At 31.1% G+C, this 15,557-nt stretch overlaps 1 protein-coding gene across 2 annotated transcripts; it reads right to left on the bottom strand.

The window, feature by feature from the left end:
• Nucleotides 1–3,801: 3,801 nt before the first annotated feature.
• On the bottom strand, nt 3,802–6,070 carry LOC123890940 (dormancy-associated protein homolog 3-like). Of its 2 annotated transcripts, none has more exons than XM_045940696.1 (3): nt 5,626–6,070; nt 5,049–5,207; nt 3,802–4,249 (listed from the first exon to the last, which is right to left on the bottom strand). In XM_045940696.1, exons 1-3 carry the CDS (start codon nt 5,738–5,740, stop codon nt 4,149–4,151), a joined length of 375 nt encoding a protein of 124 aa, XP_045796652.1. In that variant the 5' UTR covers nt 5,741–6,070; the 3' UTR covers nt 3,802–4,148. The 2 variants fall into 2 exon arrangements, with proteins under 2 accessions (XP_045796652.1, XP_045796651.1); XM_045940695.1 differs by having other exon boundaries at nt 5,044–5,207; nt 5,626–5,828.
• Between the last annotated feature and the right edge of the window lie 9,487 nt (nt 6,071–15,557).

The raw sequence follows: 15,557 nt of genomic DNA, 5'->3' as shown, positions 1-15,557 counted from the left end.
AAGGGCACATGTTAACAAGACCCATATAAAAATGAATCATCATTCAAAACTTACTATCAATAAACCAAATTGACTTGAAGTTTCAACAGTTTTTTACTCAAAAGACAAAACCATTTAATCATTAAACATGTTTTTTTTATACAAAAGACAGAATCATTTAATCATTAAGTTTGCAAGTGTATGCATTATTAGAAATTTTTTCATCTCACTCACTCACTTTCTCTCCTACCCCCCTAGCAATTCGGAAAATGTTTTCCGAATTTTTTATAGTGTAAATTTTACACTAGAAAAACAGTTCTGAACGTATTTTCCGAATTTTTTGCGCGCTAGAGGAGTAGGCGAGATATGTGAGTGGTGGGATGAGAAAATTTCGCATTATTAAGGCAAGTATGTGCACTTTGTATTAGGCCCACAGGGTTGGGGGCAAAATTGTATTATCATGAAATTGTGGGTAGAATGGTAGATGTAGAATTGAGGTGGTGTGAGATAATAAAACATTTCATTTTGTAGGGTATGGAGTTAGGGTCAATGAGATTCAGATTTGACTATGGTGTCGATATGTTTGTAGTTGGATGAAGTTATGAAGGAGGTCTGGTGGTGCAGTGATGCTAGTCCCACACTCCTTCTCCACCTGGACAAATTGTTGGATAGATTCCCCATCAGTCCTGGACCACCCATTAACCCAATCCACAAGTTTAATTCAATGCATGTACCAAACAAGGTAAGTGGTGCATAGTGTACAAGTCTTCGATATTTTTATAACGAATACGAATTTTACAAAATTCATCGTTGGATAGAAAGTTTATATCGTTTAGATCATTCATAAATTTTTTAAATTTTTTTAAAAATCATTTGATATGTTATTGAGATCCATCAAAATTAACGGTATTCAATAAAAATCCATAAACCGTTAATTTTAACGGGTCTCAATAACATATCAAATGATTTTCAATTTTTTTTAAAAAATTTATGGATGATCTATATGATATAAACTTTCAATCAAACGGTAGATTTTGTAAAATTTGTATTCGTTATAGCGTTTTTAATGACTTGTGCATGGTGCACAACTTGAGTCACTTGTGCACCATAGACTTTACCACCAAACAATATTCATTATCAGTTTATTTATATCCAGTTTTCATATATAATAATAACTTACATAAAACTTTTTAAGTCTTGTATGAGGAATTCAATCGGTAGCTAGCGATAAAAATATTATTAAAGGGATCGAAGTTTAAATTAACAACTCTCAATTTCTACACACTTATAGTATGTGTGCGAGTTTAGTTACTAGACTATTAAACTGTTTTTGATGTATCTTTTTCCGTGTCCGCCCATGCTTTGTTGACCTGTCGCGTGGTAAAGTGAAGAGAGTATGAAAGAATATTAAACATAGCACAGCAGAAATATTCTAAATATGCGAAGTTTCCCTTGGATTTGATAAGAAGGAAATGAAGAATCAGAACGAAACGAAATGAGCTTCTTCCAATTATGTCTGGCAAATAAATTATAGTGCTCTGAAGCATGTGTGCTCCTAAAATGATAAAATACTTGTATCGAGTATGTACCAGTATCGGGTACTTATATGATACGCAACAATTTATAACCATTTTTATTTGGTTGCTTCGAGATAGTGGATACTACAAAAACGTATATGCATATAAAAAATCTCTTAAAATATTTTAATTTTTTGTATTATATTTCAATTATGTCTCTTACTTTTGATAAAAATAATAGAGACAATGAAAAAAAACTCCAAAATATTAGGATAATAATTCACTTAATTTTGTTATATTTTATATTAACGTATTCATACTTTAAATAAATCTCCAAAATTTATTACTAATAATTCACTATAAAATGTTATAGTGCTTGCTTCTTTTAGCCGAGTTGGAAACCTATGTATGCATAAATATATATTACCCCAACATCTTATAGTGCAATCAGCGTTTGTTTATTCTCTACCCAAAATGATAAAATTTGAACTATAAAGCAGATCTATCACAATTCCACTATCACTATTCAACAATGCAATCATGAAGATTATGTCCTCAATATTGTTTGCAGCTCTTAACAAATAGCATGAAGTTTATCGTTACAATTTATAAATACTAAGTAATTTTCGTATTTAATCAATACCAGTATATTTATTTTATTTTTTTGCATTCACCACCAGTTTAATATGGTCTAGAGGTCAGTTCTAGCATCAAATTGTTCTAACCCCTTTCAATCGCAGTTGCGGGAATCAAACTGTGGTCCTCCATATCAAATTCAGCATCAATCAACACTGAACCAAGTAATGATAAGGTAACAAAACTTATCATGTCTCTTGCCTCTTGGTCTATTATTGTTGATTGATTAAATGTGAAAAATAACACTTATCTTCCGACATGCATATTGAATAATTTTAGGCGGGCCGCCTATCTCAATATCTCATTATTAATTGTCTTTTCCTCTGAAGCCATCCCATGAAGACAAAAGTAATAATAGTTCTCAAATTGGACCACACACTAGAGAATGGAGTGTTATGGATTATATAAGGGCGGACACATCTTAAGCAACTATAAAAAATAGAAAAATTATATTGAAAAAAAGCTTAATATTTTGACTTTTATAAAGTTGAATACAAGGATTTCAACATTGCTCGATACATGTTAGCTTTCTCTTTATATATTTTGTCTAAAATATTTTGAAATTATTTATTCATTTCTCGTGCACGAAACTATATAGAGAAAACTTTTATTTTTTGTAAACTATCTCGAGATATGAGGTTGAATGATGTACATACTATGTTAAATCCTAAACCCTGACATCTTAATTATATGATGTTAAATGGTTAATTAGGGTGTTTTACATGTCTTTTCCCCTTTAAAAAAAGAAACATGGATGTCGTGCACATGTTAAATCCATGATGAACCTTTGGGAAAGTTTACATGTCGGTGGCTACTTGCTTCTTGCATATATGGAATATGATTGTACAATTCATAAAGGATTCTAAAGTTTTCTCAAGTAGATTCGCTAATTTACTCATTTGTATTTGGTTTGCAGAAATTGGTGAGAGTGAATTGAAATTAAAGTTTAATGTATCCACACATGCTTTAGAATTTATTCGTGAACCATCATCATATCTTCTTCATTTGCATCTTGTTCTAGTATATTCAATTGAAACTCTCAAGCCAATATGTGCATAGAACATTTTACTTCCACATTCATCATTTGTGAAAAGGTACGCAATTTCCTCCTAATCTCACTTGAATCTTGTGGTTTCATGCATCCTTTTTCTATTTATAATAATATATGCTTCAACTTTTTATTTCCACCCTCTGGTTCCTACTGGAAGAGGGCCATAGTAGTCCAGAATTCGGGGCGCGTTTTGACATCAAGTGGTTTCGGTCTCCTCCCAAATGTAGTTGCAGGGATCAAACTGTGATCCTCCTTACCAAATCCAGCATCAATCACCACTAAACCAACTAACATTTGGTATTATGCTTCAACTTTTCTTTGTTGAGTGTGAAACTATGCATTTATGATAGGGGTTACTTGCACTAAGCTTAAATGTTGATTTGGGTCGTGACAAAGTTGTTATCTATCAAAATCTGGTTACAGCAGTGACCCTTGATTAAGCATATGTAGCCATTTCTATATCTCAACTCCCAACTTCCCAAGTATCAAATTGAACTCTTTTATGCAAACACATACATGAAATCAGGTTTTATTCAAAAAGAGAAAACTCACATGGAAAAACAACACTCTAAATTAAAGGGTCTATATACACATGCATATTATAAGATACACCGTAAATTACCAAGAAATTAGGTTATTATTCAAGAAGAGAAAACTTACATACATGGAAAAACAACACAATAAATTAAAGGCTCGATTTACACATACATATTATAAGATACACCACTATCCTACCCCTTGGACTTCTTTACTTACAACTTAAAACCATTACATTGCTCACCTAATTAAGACTTAAATAAGCTAAATAAAACCAAACAGAGCGCAATGCCTAACGTGAACTGCAGCACAAAACTTCAATTCAACCCATACATTACAGGGATATACATGCACACAAATAAACTAAACAAAAATTATTACAACAAAGGCCAAAAGGTAACATCCTCAGCTATGTGGTAGCTCATTTCTCACTCATCGAAAGGAGAAGAAGGGTTTGATCTGTTTTGAACTCTCTTCTCATACGCATCCGATGTTGACCTTCTACGAAACCGAAAGGATTCTCTAGTTCCTGAAAAATAAACACACATCAATTCAAGTTCAATTTGTAATCATCGTCGTCATTAACCAATTTACAAATATCATCGTTCTCCTAACAATATCAATCCACTCTAAGTGGATATTTGAATTGATGGTAAGTTTGAAACTCTAAAATAACAACGCTGTAGCATTAACTCCATCAAACCCAACATGAATTTTTTTGGTTACAAGTACTCCCTCTGTTTCCAAATATAAGTAAAAATGAGTTAAATAAATTTGATAGATGTGGTTCAAAATTACAATCAAATACATTTATTTTTGTTGACCAACTTTTGCTGATAGGAGAGTACCGAGTACATATGTTACGGATAAAACAAGTGATCCTTGGACAAAATAAGTGTACCTAACCTTAGTTTGTGTACTAATTGACACTTGGGTTGAGTTAATCTTTTTTCTTTTGACTATGGGTTGAGTTAATCCTTAAATATGGCAATATAATTGTGACTTTGATATTCAATGTGCTACGTAAGTGGATAACCACACAAAATTAATAAAATTGTGCACGTCATTCTCACATTCGATAATATCATAACTGCTCCAACCAAAAATACAAACTAATTAACTTATCAACCAAGAAATATTAAAAGTAAAATTTAAAAGTTTGAAAGTTAGGCCATTCCACGAAAAAGACAAATATACCCTGCCCGAAATTTAGGAGCACCCTTTTACTTTACTGGTTTCTGGTAATTAGGAAACACTCAATTTTAACCGTCACATAAAACAGAGTAACTGTAATAATAATAAGTCAAAAAAGTGAATAACGACCTTACCAGAAAACGGAGACACCGGAGTAGTTGAACCGGCAGGAGAAGCCGGAGGCGATCCACTTTGGAATCCCGGCGGTTTCACGATCATGATACTACGTGTTACTCTCGTCACTTGCTCCGACGATTCCTCACCGTACGATCTTACGCTTCCGCTTTCCATTTCTGATCAAATCAATATCCTTAAACGTTAGATTAAAAACACCTTTAAGCGTTCCACATGCAAGAACACTACTCTAGAACTAGAATTTAACCACTTTTTTTTTTTTGTGCACAATCGTATAGATCATACGAATTAATTTCGATAATTTCGAAATTCAAGCTTTATTAGATTTTCTAAGGTTTCAGATCTGAAGCTAAAACACAAATCAATATTCAAAGTTTGAAGGTAAACGAGTATAAGTAGTAGTTTATAGTAGATTATAGTTACAATAATAATATTAATCAATAATAAAATTCAGTTGAATTTTAGCTAGTGATAATAGTTGTGGTTCTGGTTATTTGTGTAACGTAACGAACATCGCCGGAAAATTATATATGAGTAGTAATTATAATTAAGGTGGCAGAGTACACAGCGTCGTACCCTTGCCGGAGGCAGATCGGGCGGCGAAGGTGTTTTGCTTACGGAGTTTACCGAGACCGTTCTCCGGCCGAGGGCCGGCGACGGTATCGTCCCACAACTGGTCGAGAAGGCCCATATTAAGGATGAGGCGTATTTTAGCAGATGCGGCGTATCTGCGATCCCAATTACCAGATTCCGGTGTAAGAGATACTACTGAGGCCGATCCATGTCTTATTTAATGAAGGCTGGAGTTAAAGATCGAACAACTTTGTGGGGTCCAGAGGAATCTCAGCCGTTCGTTGTAATCTAAGTTGGGGCTGGTGATGTGGCCACTTGGATCTTTGTTCACGTTGAGATAAGGATGGGTTTGCACATGGGCTTAAACGACTTCGAAACTCCAAGTACTATTACTTTAGCATCTTAACTGTTTTTTGGTCTATTATTATAAGCTTAATATAGGTCTTTTTTTTGTAATCAAGTCTCATTAAGTAATATTAGTAGTCTAATACAGTAGTACTGCTTTTTTCTTTTACTCAACGAGTACAACTTTATTACAAAAATGTTTAGGCAGAATATTTGTAAATACTCTAACGAATAAGTCGGTGGTTTGATCGAGAGTATATCAGGTTTTAAGGTTTAGAGAATGTGTATTTTAACTTGACTCACGAGTTAGGTTTTTCGGGTGAAATTCAGGGTTACTCGGGTGAAAATCATAATTGGACAAATGTATATAGACAAATCATTATGATGTGATTATTATCACATAGTTCTGGATTGTGTTTAGCCATTTACGGACTCGCTTTAGTGCGCCTCTAGGGCATCTTCCAATCCATAGCATGGTCCATAGTGACCTATTTTCTTGGTGGATTGGGCTTGACATGGTCCATAATGTTTTTTTTTACAATAGTCCATAATGCATTATGCATATGAGTTATCACTTATATATTACTCAATATTTGTATTTTTTACTCAATGTATCATTTATAACTCGCACTTAGCACACCAACAACATTGTCATCATGTTGCTCTATATTTTAAACCGTGAAAAAGTCAATAACGATTGTGGTGAAAATTTAAACTAGCATATTCATGATTATATAAACTCGAAGTGGAGTTTTGCAAGTTTGAACTTTCACATACTTCAACATATCATATATCCACTTTCTTTATCATCTCAATTATCTTTATGAAATATTCTAAAAACAATTTTACTACAACGAAACAGGTTTTTTGGTCATTTAAAACTATTTTACTCAAAACTAACACTACTAATAAAGATAGAATAACTTGTGTGAAATTCAAATCCTTTAAAGTAGGCGTTCATTTTAAAGAGTAAAGCGAATAATATTATTCGTTAATTACAAATCAAATATATATTGGTAAATAAATATACCAAACCATGACTTTATTAAAATAACTTTTTTTTTTACAAAATTAAAATAACAATTTTAATTTTATTACATTTTAATAAATTTAGAGGATCAAATCCATTTATGTGATCTCATCTAGAGTTTTTAAAAGATATTATGCACCGTTAGAATAATTAGAGTTGGTAAAGCTCTTAAGTCTATAATATAACTCATTATGGTATAAAAAATTAACTTAAAAGTTCATAACTCGATTTATACGAATATTGTATTTTTTTTTTAAGAAGTTGAATTAGTTCATCCAAATTGACATCATAGAGAATCGTACTTGAGACCTTAAGAAAGACCACACTCTCAGGTCTCAAGCCAATACTATCGAACCAATTCAAATGGGTTAGAATATGAATATTGTATACGAATATTGTATTTCATATGTAAAGTTAGAATATGAATTCAAGATCTCCGATTTATGAACTTTAAGGGGTAAATTTCTAATTATAAAACTACTCGAAAAATATATAATTTTTAAATTAGAAATAATAAGAATTTATATATGAATATTGTATTTCATATGTAGAGTTAGAATATGAATTCAAGATCTCCGATTTATGAACTTTAAGAGGTAAATTTCTAACTATAAAACTAGGGACGGATTTCTAACTATAAAACCAAGACACGCCCCCCCCCCCCCCTCATTTACATACATATATATACATAATATATTATATGATACATATTAATTATATCATATATAATTAGTATATTTTAATTTATAATTATATTATATAAATAAGAATTTTATTTATTAGGATTATTAAAACTATAACCATTTAATTAAAAATTTAGTTGGTTTAAGTGGTAAGAGTTTCGAGTCCTTTAAGCAAGTGGTCAAAAGTTTGATATTTGGCTCTTATGTATGAACAAAATCCAATCGAGGGAAGAACTCATTTTTTGTGGCCACATATTCCCCCGATGTGATTAGTCAGTCATCGTTAAACTAACAAAGATGAGTTTCGTATAGTAAATATAACATGATAACAAAAAAATTACATGGACAATGTAACAAAAAATAATCTCTATAAATAAATTATTCATTTTTATTATCTACTATTTTTCGGCCCCCAATATGATAAGTTTCTGAATCTGTCCCTATATAAAACTACTCGAAAAATATATAACTTTAAAATAGAGTCTATATATGTAGTGTGTTGTTCAATATTAATGCCATCTCCTATGCAAGCTTTATATGAATTCTTATTATTTTCTTATGGAAGTTCATGTTACTTATTAGGCAGCCCAAAGGTGCTTCCAAAAGAAAAAGTTGGAGGTTGACACGTGATATCCCTTTCATATCACGTGACAAGTCGTTTTCTTACCCATCTGGATTAGTTTGAGGATACCCAGAACATATCCAAATCGACAATATAAGTCCTTCATTTTTCTAGTAATTACATAACTTGACATATAATCAACTGATCCCTTATCAAGCCTCCAAACACATCGTGATCAGTTTTTTGGTACAATACAACATGATCATTTTCATGATTTCATCACAAAAAATAAATAAATAAAAACAGCATTATTTTGAACAAAAAATATATAAATTTCAAGAATAAATGAGTTTAAATAAGTTGGTAGGAATATCGTATTATATATTCACAAGGAGATGTTCGATTACCAGACACTCTATTTATACAATTTTAAAGTGAAATTTTTAGCCACTAGACAATTTGACAAAAATAAATATCCATTCATTTTCCATGAACTCAATTTCATTTTACTTTTTTCATTGATTAAATTGGCAATCTAACTATTATAAACGACTATACCTTTCCGTCAAAACATAAAATAAACGACAATACTCATATTTTAAGGGAGTGATTACGCCGAGATTAAAATTCAAATTCTCCTTCACAATTTATTTTTAATTAAATTTATTAACCATTTTCTTTATAAGCAAAATAATATTATTAAAAAGAGTATAAGAGGTACTCTAACCCATATACAAAGAGAAAGATCCGGACCCAGCATCATAGCAAGATAAACTATCCACCTTCTATAAAGGGTTGCGGAGTTCCGCCAAATCATGTGCTCGAAAGTCGGACAAAAATCAATACTCCAAAGAGTCTACATGATTACAATCAAATATACAAAAATCATCAAAGTGTTTTGACAGTGATAAACCTGCTACCAAACAAAGGCACCCAAATTAGCATCATGCCACCCATACCATGTCAAACAAATGATAGCATCCTCCAAACCAAAACTAGTGCACGATGATAGTCCCACACTCCCACCAGATCAATAAATCAGTGCAAAATCAAAAGAAAGAAAACTGAAGACTCTAAAGAGGATTAATGCACCAATTATAGTACAAATAATTTGTTTTGCGACCTGCTCTACCACTAAATCAAAGTCACAAGATGAATTTAATAGAATCAACCATCGCAGAGTAGTCCATCGTCGCTCCTCTAAACAAGATATTATTCCTCATACGCCAAATTTATTAACCATTTAAATTCAACCACTTTAGATAATATGTAAAGATTTATACTATATTGAACGTTTGACCAACATGAGACACAAAGTTCGATTTTTGATAACGGCAGAGACCAATTTTTTTTTTTGGATTTTCCCTCGTCGATCGATTTTTAGTGGTGCTCCTATTTCTTATTCAATTTGTTTTTTTGAAAAATTTCTTAATATTTAACTAGACTAGACTATATGGCAGAGAGCCAGAGACCAATTTTGATAACGGAAAAAATAGAATTTTTTTTATACCATAAATAAAATGTAGAAATTATTCTTGATTATAAAAAAAATATAAGGAATAAAAACATATTTAACCTGGTGCTTTATGCATTTTAACCAAATCAATGAATTTTGTCTTATTTTAATTATCTTTCATCTATGCTTTGTTAGATAGGTTTTAATGGTAACCAACAAAAAAAATAGTTTTTAATGTCTCTCTTAGATTTAGCATAGTTTTCATAGGTTATACCTTTGGTAAGATTTACAACCTATGATCAGTTTCCCTTTTGTTTACTCGACCCTTGTTATCGAATAGTTAAAATACAAAGTTCAAAAAATACTACTCCATCCATTCATTTTTAAGCGTCGTTTGAGAATCATGTGTACTATTCATATTATCTACTTTGATCGTAGTTTTTTATTAATATATAAAAATAAATATTAGTACATTGGATGTTATTCGATTTTTCTCGATTAGTATTTTCAGAATATAAAATTTTCATTTTTTTTATAATAGATAATTAAATATATATTAGTGATCAAAGTTGTACATCAACATATATGCGCAGTGATCTAAAACGACACTTAAAAAAGAATGGAAGAATAGTAATGAGTTTGTTCAAGTAGCAAGAGATTGAGCTCTTAAGTATGTGATCAAGAATCAAATCTTTGACTCTTGGTCGATATTTTCAACAGAAATTAATTGTCGTATTTATAATATAGTAAAAGAAAAATACAAATTTAACAATAAGAAAAAGTTGAAATTGTTTTTAACGTCAAACCATATTGGTCGATATTTTTCAAACCTTGGTTTATATAAAAAAAATGACTCAATAATTAGTTACCTCTGATGCCTAGTCCTTTTCATGGCAAGTTTCATACTCGTTCAACCGTTGTCTGGTGTATATAATTCACTAATGTATATTACGTTAAACAAAGGCAACCAAATTTAATCAATTTTTTGTATTCTTTTTAATTATTTTCTTCATTGTCACTTCTCCGATAATGCTCTAAGATATTGACATTAGACATGGACATCTACCAATAAAGAAAGAGCCTCCTGGCAAAGTTTCTTTTACTTGTCAACTTATAATTTCTATGGTCTAGTTTGGATTGTTTGAAAAAGCATGCTCTAGTTTGAATTAATTCATACTAGTATTTATAAAAAAAAAATTATAGTTTCTCTTTCTCATGCGACAAAAATATTTCTAAGTTTGTTTTAATTTTGACAATTATGAACAAATTTTTATAAGGTTAGTAAAAAATTATGCAAAAAGTAAGATATATAAACTAAGCTATTTTCAGCTTATATAAATACAAAGAGCTATTATGTTTTTTTTTAAAAAATTATAATTATGATAACTGCATGTTTTAATCTTTTTTTTTTCTTTCAAAAAACATTTATGGATAAGTTAATTGAAAGAAAAGTTCTAAAATTCTTATGGATAAGTTAAATGTTCTGGAAAGCCTCATGGTCCAGCAATTTAGAACAGATATTCTGGCCACTAAATTTCTATTGACCCATCTTTTTGGTTCTATGAAATAAATACACAACTAATAATGCATGGTCATGAAATAGTATAACAAAGGAACCCGTGCGGTCTCTGTGCATGTTTTATGATCAATATGAATTGTCAACTACTACTAGTCTACTACTACAAACTAGTCTTATCTGCTTATCTTTGTCTTTTTATTTAATATTTTTGGCTCAATTATTTTTGGCTCGATTAGAAATAAGGAGACACTTGAAAATCTATTTAGCATGAGAGTATGGAGTATAACCCATTATAATGCTAGCAGCCACCACATCATTAAGGGCTTTTTGAAGCCACCGCGTCATCATTATTCAAAAGCTGAAGGACTTTTTTTACTTTACTTTGGTAACAGTGATTTTTCATGTCTCATATGATGTACATTAATCCCTCCGTCCCTAAATAATTGTGACATTTTACTACATATGCTAATATTTTGATCATTAATATTTGGAAAATGCTAAACAGTGCCCCGGGGGCACTGTTTAAGGATGTAAAAATAGTAATTTGGCATTGGAGTTTGTGCAGTCAACTCCTCAAAAATTTAAAAAGTATTCTTTCCTTAGTTGTGTATTATTAAAAGTTATGAAAAAAATGATATTTTGATAGTACTCATCGAGACAAATCTAACAAGATCTCATATGCTAATATTTATCTTTATACATTAATAAAAAAAATATGGTCAAAGTAGCTTGTATGAATAGTAAACACCAAATTAAACTTGCATAATTTCTAAAACACCAAATTAAGTTTTAAAAATTTAGCTGGAGAATATCAAACATTGTTAATTGAGTCAGATTTTAATATTATTTTTTATATTTGTCAACGAAGTGGTGTGTGAGTTTTAGTGGTACTTGCTACTTTATCTATAAGAAAAAAATGTATGCATTCGTAAGGCCTAGATCAATTGAGAAATGTCGATATTGCTAAGGTGGGAGACAATATAATTTCTTACAAAGGAAAAATAAAAAATACAAATGAAAGTGTATTAGCAAAAGTGGGGTGCGAAATTCGTTCCAAATTTAATTTCTACTCCTGATCACAAAGCCCAAAACTATCACTTGCTAAACAACTAAGGTAGCTTCATCAAAAAAAAAAAAAAACTAAGGCAGCCCAATACACCCGACCTAGAAATATCACGAATTTTTCTCTTTCCACCAGATATTTCTTTTTTACCCCCAAAATGCAAAAAATTTCAAAAAATATTTTTCGATTTTTTTTTGCATGTTTTGGAGGTAGAAAAGAAATGTGATGGACGGGAAGAAAAATTGTCAAATATCAATCACCTTCGGGCAGCCACGATCGTATACCAATCAAACCTCATGATAAGCGGTGAAATTTAAAAAATCACAATGAGACACATAATTTTGTAAAATGTAAAGTTTGTCAACGTCGAAGTGTTTCACTTGTTGGTTTATTGGTGATTGGTGCTAGACTTGGTAGAAAGGATCACAGTTCGATCCCCCGCAACTGTGATCAGGAGGGGGTTGAAACGACTTGAGCAAAAACTGACATTTGAACTAAATTAGGCGGTACAGTGGACTGAATACCGGTAGTAAAAACTATAAAAAATAAAATAAAATAAAGTAGATAATTCACTTTAATATATAAAGTGAGAGTAAAGTCAATAATTAAATACATACTAATACTAACATAAATCATGAATTTATTTATTTTGATAAAATAAAATCATGAGGTTTTTTTTTTTTTTTTGGTCAGGTAGCCTAGTGGCTTGAAATTCCACCTTTAAAGATGGATAAGTGGAGTGTCCAGGGTTCGAACCCTGGCTCCTGCATATAAAATGCTGATGTCCCAACCAATTGAGCTAAGCTCATGGGGACAAATCATGAGGTTTTTTTTTCCATTACTTTAACAACTCTTAATTTTATCACTTTATAATTTACATTATTTCATTATTAATCGGTGAGACATACTCTACCCCTTCATAATTTAGGGATATTTATTCATCAATCAATAAAAACAATCCACATAAGTTGAACTATTACTCAAAAGGCACAAAGATCCATCTCTATTTTTAAGAATGCTAGTGGAGTGATGTTAAGTGGAGGTCCAAATATGCTAATATGTGATGTTCATTATACAACCTTACCTAGTGATTATTATGAGTTTAATGTTAATGCAATAGAAAAAACGGATGTATATGAGGTATTGGTGGTGGTGTTGTGAGAGATGTTGATGATGTCATTTCATTACCAGAAGCTATAACTATCTGGAAGAGTTTGAAATTTGCAAAATTTTATAGCAAAATCAGATGTTTCAAATATGGTTATGAGTTATGACACTGAACAGTAGTCAACAATCTCTTCTTACTAGATACATTAATTTTATAATGAATTTAAAAAGTAAATTTTTTCTTATATATAGGACTGAATGGAGTATGTTGGTTATATTATTGAAAATTATATTAATTTAATGTTTAATTTCATACTTTATGGAATTATGCGTCTTTCCTCTCTAATCCTCCTTTTCATCGGTGATGACAATTTTAGCAAGTGTACTAAATTCGTCGTTAAGTAATAAAATTTATAAGATTCGTATCCACAGGGATTGTTCTTATTTTCAACTAGACAATTAAATTAAATTAGGATTAATAAATAAATTGCAAAGGGGGGTTTTCAGATTGATTTGTAGTAACAATGACAATAATTAAAATTGCAAGAAAATAGAAACGTAAACTTTTATGAGAGAAAGACGATTAGGAATTATTTTGAATCCTCTCTTTGTCCCTAACTGGTACTCTAGGTTCTAGCCCTCAACAATGAAATTCTTATAATTACGACAATATAACAAAATAGACCGAGTCCAATTCCTTGGCTCATCAATCTCGTTTATCTAATAAAGTACCCTAATTCCTTAGGCGAAACTAATATTATCAAAAGCTTTAACGAACGTTATATTCTTAATCATACCAACTAATTATTTATTCCTAAAGCAATTACGATTGGCAAACAATTAATCTAGTTCCAGTATAAACCCTAGGGTCAATAGTGATTTATAACTTAAAATCAATTCGAAAGTGATCAATTAACGAAAAGCAATAAACACAAGATTAACTGAATAAATATAAGTTTTCATTTAATAAACTAGAACACGTAGTTACATGGCTCAGATAGTTTAAAAAAGAATCATCTATAATTCCTAATCTGATGAAATTAGTTACTCATAATAATAATTGACATAACAAAAGAGTTAAGAAAATTATACATGAATAACCGATGAATTGCTTCGACGGCGAAACCCTGCGTTTTTCTTCTCTTTGCTGCTCGTCCTTTTTTTCCCTCTCAGGAAGTGATGCGTGATTCTCCTCTGGTTTCTCCCAAGTCTGCGTTTCTTCCCCCTTTCTAGGTTAAAGAGAGCTGCTTTTTATATCCTCCAAAGAGGGATAAATCGTTCCACTAATGAAGGCATCCAGCCTGTAGCATTGTGACACATCATCAAAGAATAAAAAACAAATTGCACGTGTCACTATGGCACACGTCATTATCATGTAATGAAATTCAAATCGCGCCACTATAGAACTTGTACAGTGCTGCGAAAAATACAGGAAGTGCAGGCTTAATTGAGCTTCAAAACTTGTATCTTTCTAAGTCTTTTTTTTTCTCCTTTAGTCTTTAGGCTTCAAACTCTTTCACATGTTAATTTCTTCATAAATTCTTCTCTTTGACTATGCAATTCTACTAAAAACTAACTAAAATACTTAAAATAATAATAAAAAATACTCAAATGACCGAATGTCATCACAACCCCAAACTTAAACTGTTACTTGTCCTCAAGTGACATGCCTGTCAAAACAAAACTGTCAGGGAATTAACAAATTAATTTGAATGATAAAAATCTCATAAACCTTTTTCTCTTCATCCGGCAATAGAACTACCGGTGTTAACTTCCGTGATCCTGCTCAATCAACACTTTGACTTCCAAGACTTGAATCAAATTTGGTCCGATGATCGTTCCACACAATGTACAAGGTTCAACCTTATCTCTCACTCACTAATTCACTCAATTTTTGATAGGGTATTCACTCCATCAACATGCAAATGTTATTTTACCATAAGCTTGAAAAAATTCTAAATGTCAATCAAGGTAAATACATCGCACACATTTTTGAGGTCTTGAGGGTTATAACTTGGCTTGGGTAAACGGTGGGATAATTTTGGAAAAAGTAGGCTAAATTGGAGTTAGATATCCACTACTATTCCTTGTTGAAGCATTACCATTATCGGGGCTCAATTCATTGTTAATAAGGTACTTAGAGAACTTATTTTTCAATTTTTTTTCTCTT

The sequence above is a fragment of the Trifolium pratense genome, linkage group LG6 (genome assembly GCF_020283565.1).
Source record: "Trifolium pratense cultivar HEN17-A07 linkage group LG6, ARS_RC_1.1, whole genome shotgun sequence".
Lineage (NCBI taxonomy): Eukaryota > Viridiplantae > Streptophyta > Magnoliopsida > Fabales > Fabaceae > Trifolium > Trifolium pratense.
The sequence above is the reverse complement of the archived record's forward strand: the minus strand, read 5'-3'. Positions and strand labels throughout refer to the sequence as shown.

Coding starts and splice junctions, on each gene's coding strand:
- LOC123890940 (XM_045940695.1), bottom strand. CDS start 5,740: ATGGGCCTTCTCGACCAGTTGTGGGACGATACCGTCGCCGGCCCTCGG. Junction 5,208..5,625: donor CCGATCTGCCTCCGGCAAGG/GTACGACGCTGT, acceptor TGATTTGATCAG/AAATGGAAAGCGGAAGCGTA. Junction 4,250..5,043: donor TGTCTCCGTTTTCTGGTAAG/GTCGTTATTCAC, acceptor TTTATTTTTCAG/GAACTAGAGAATCCTTTCGG.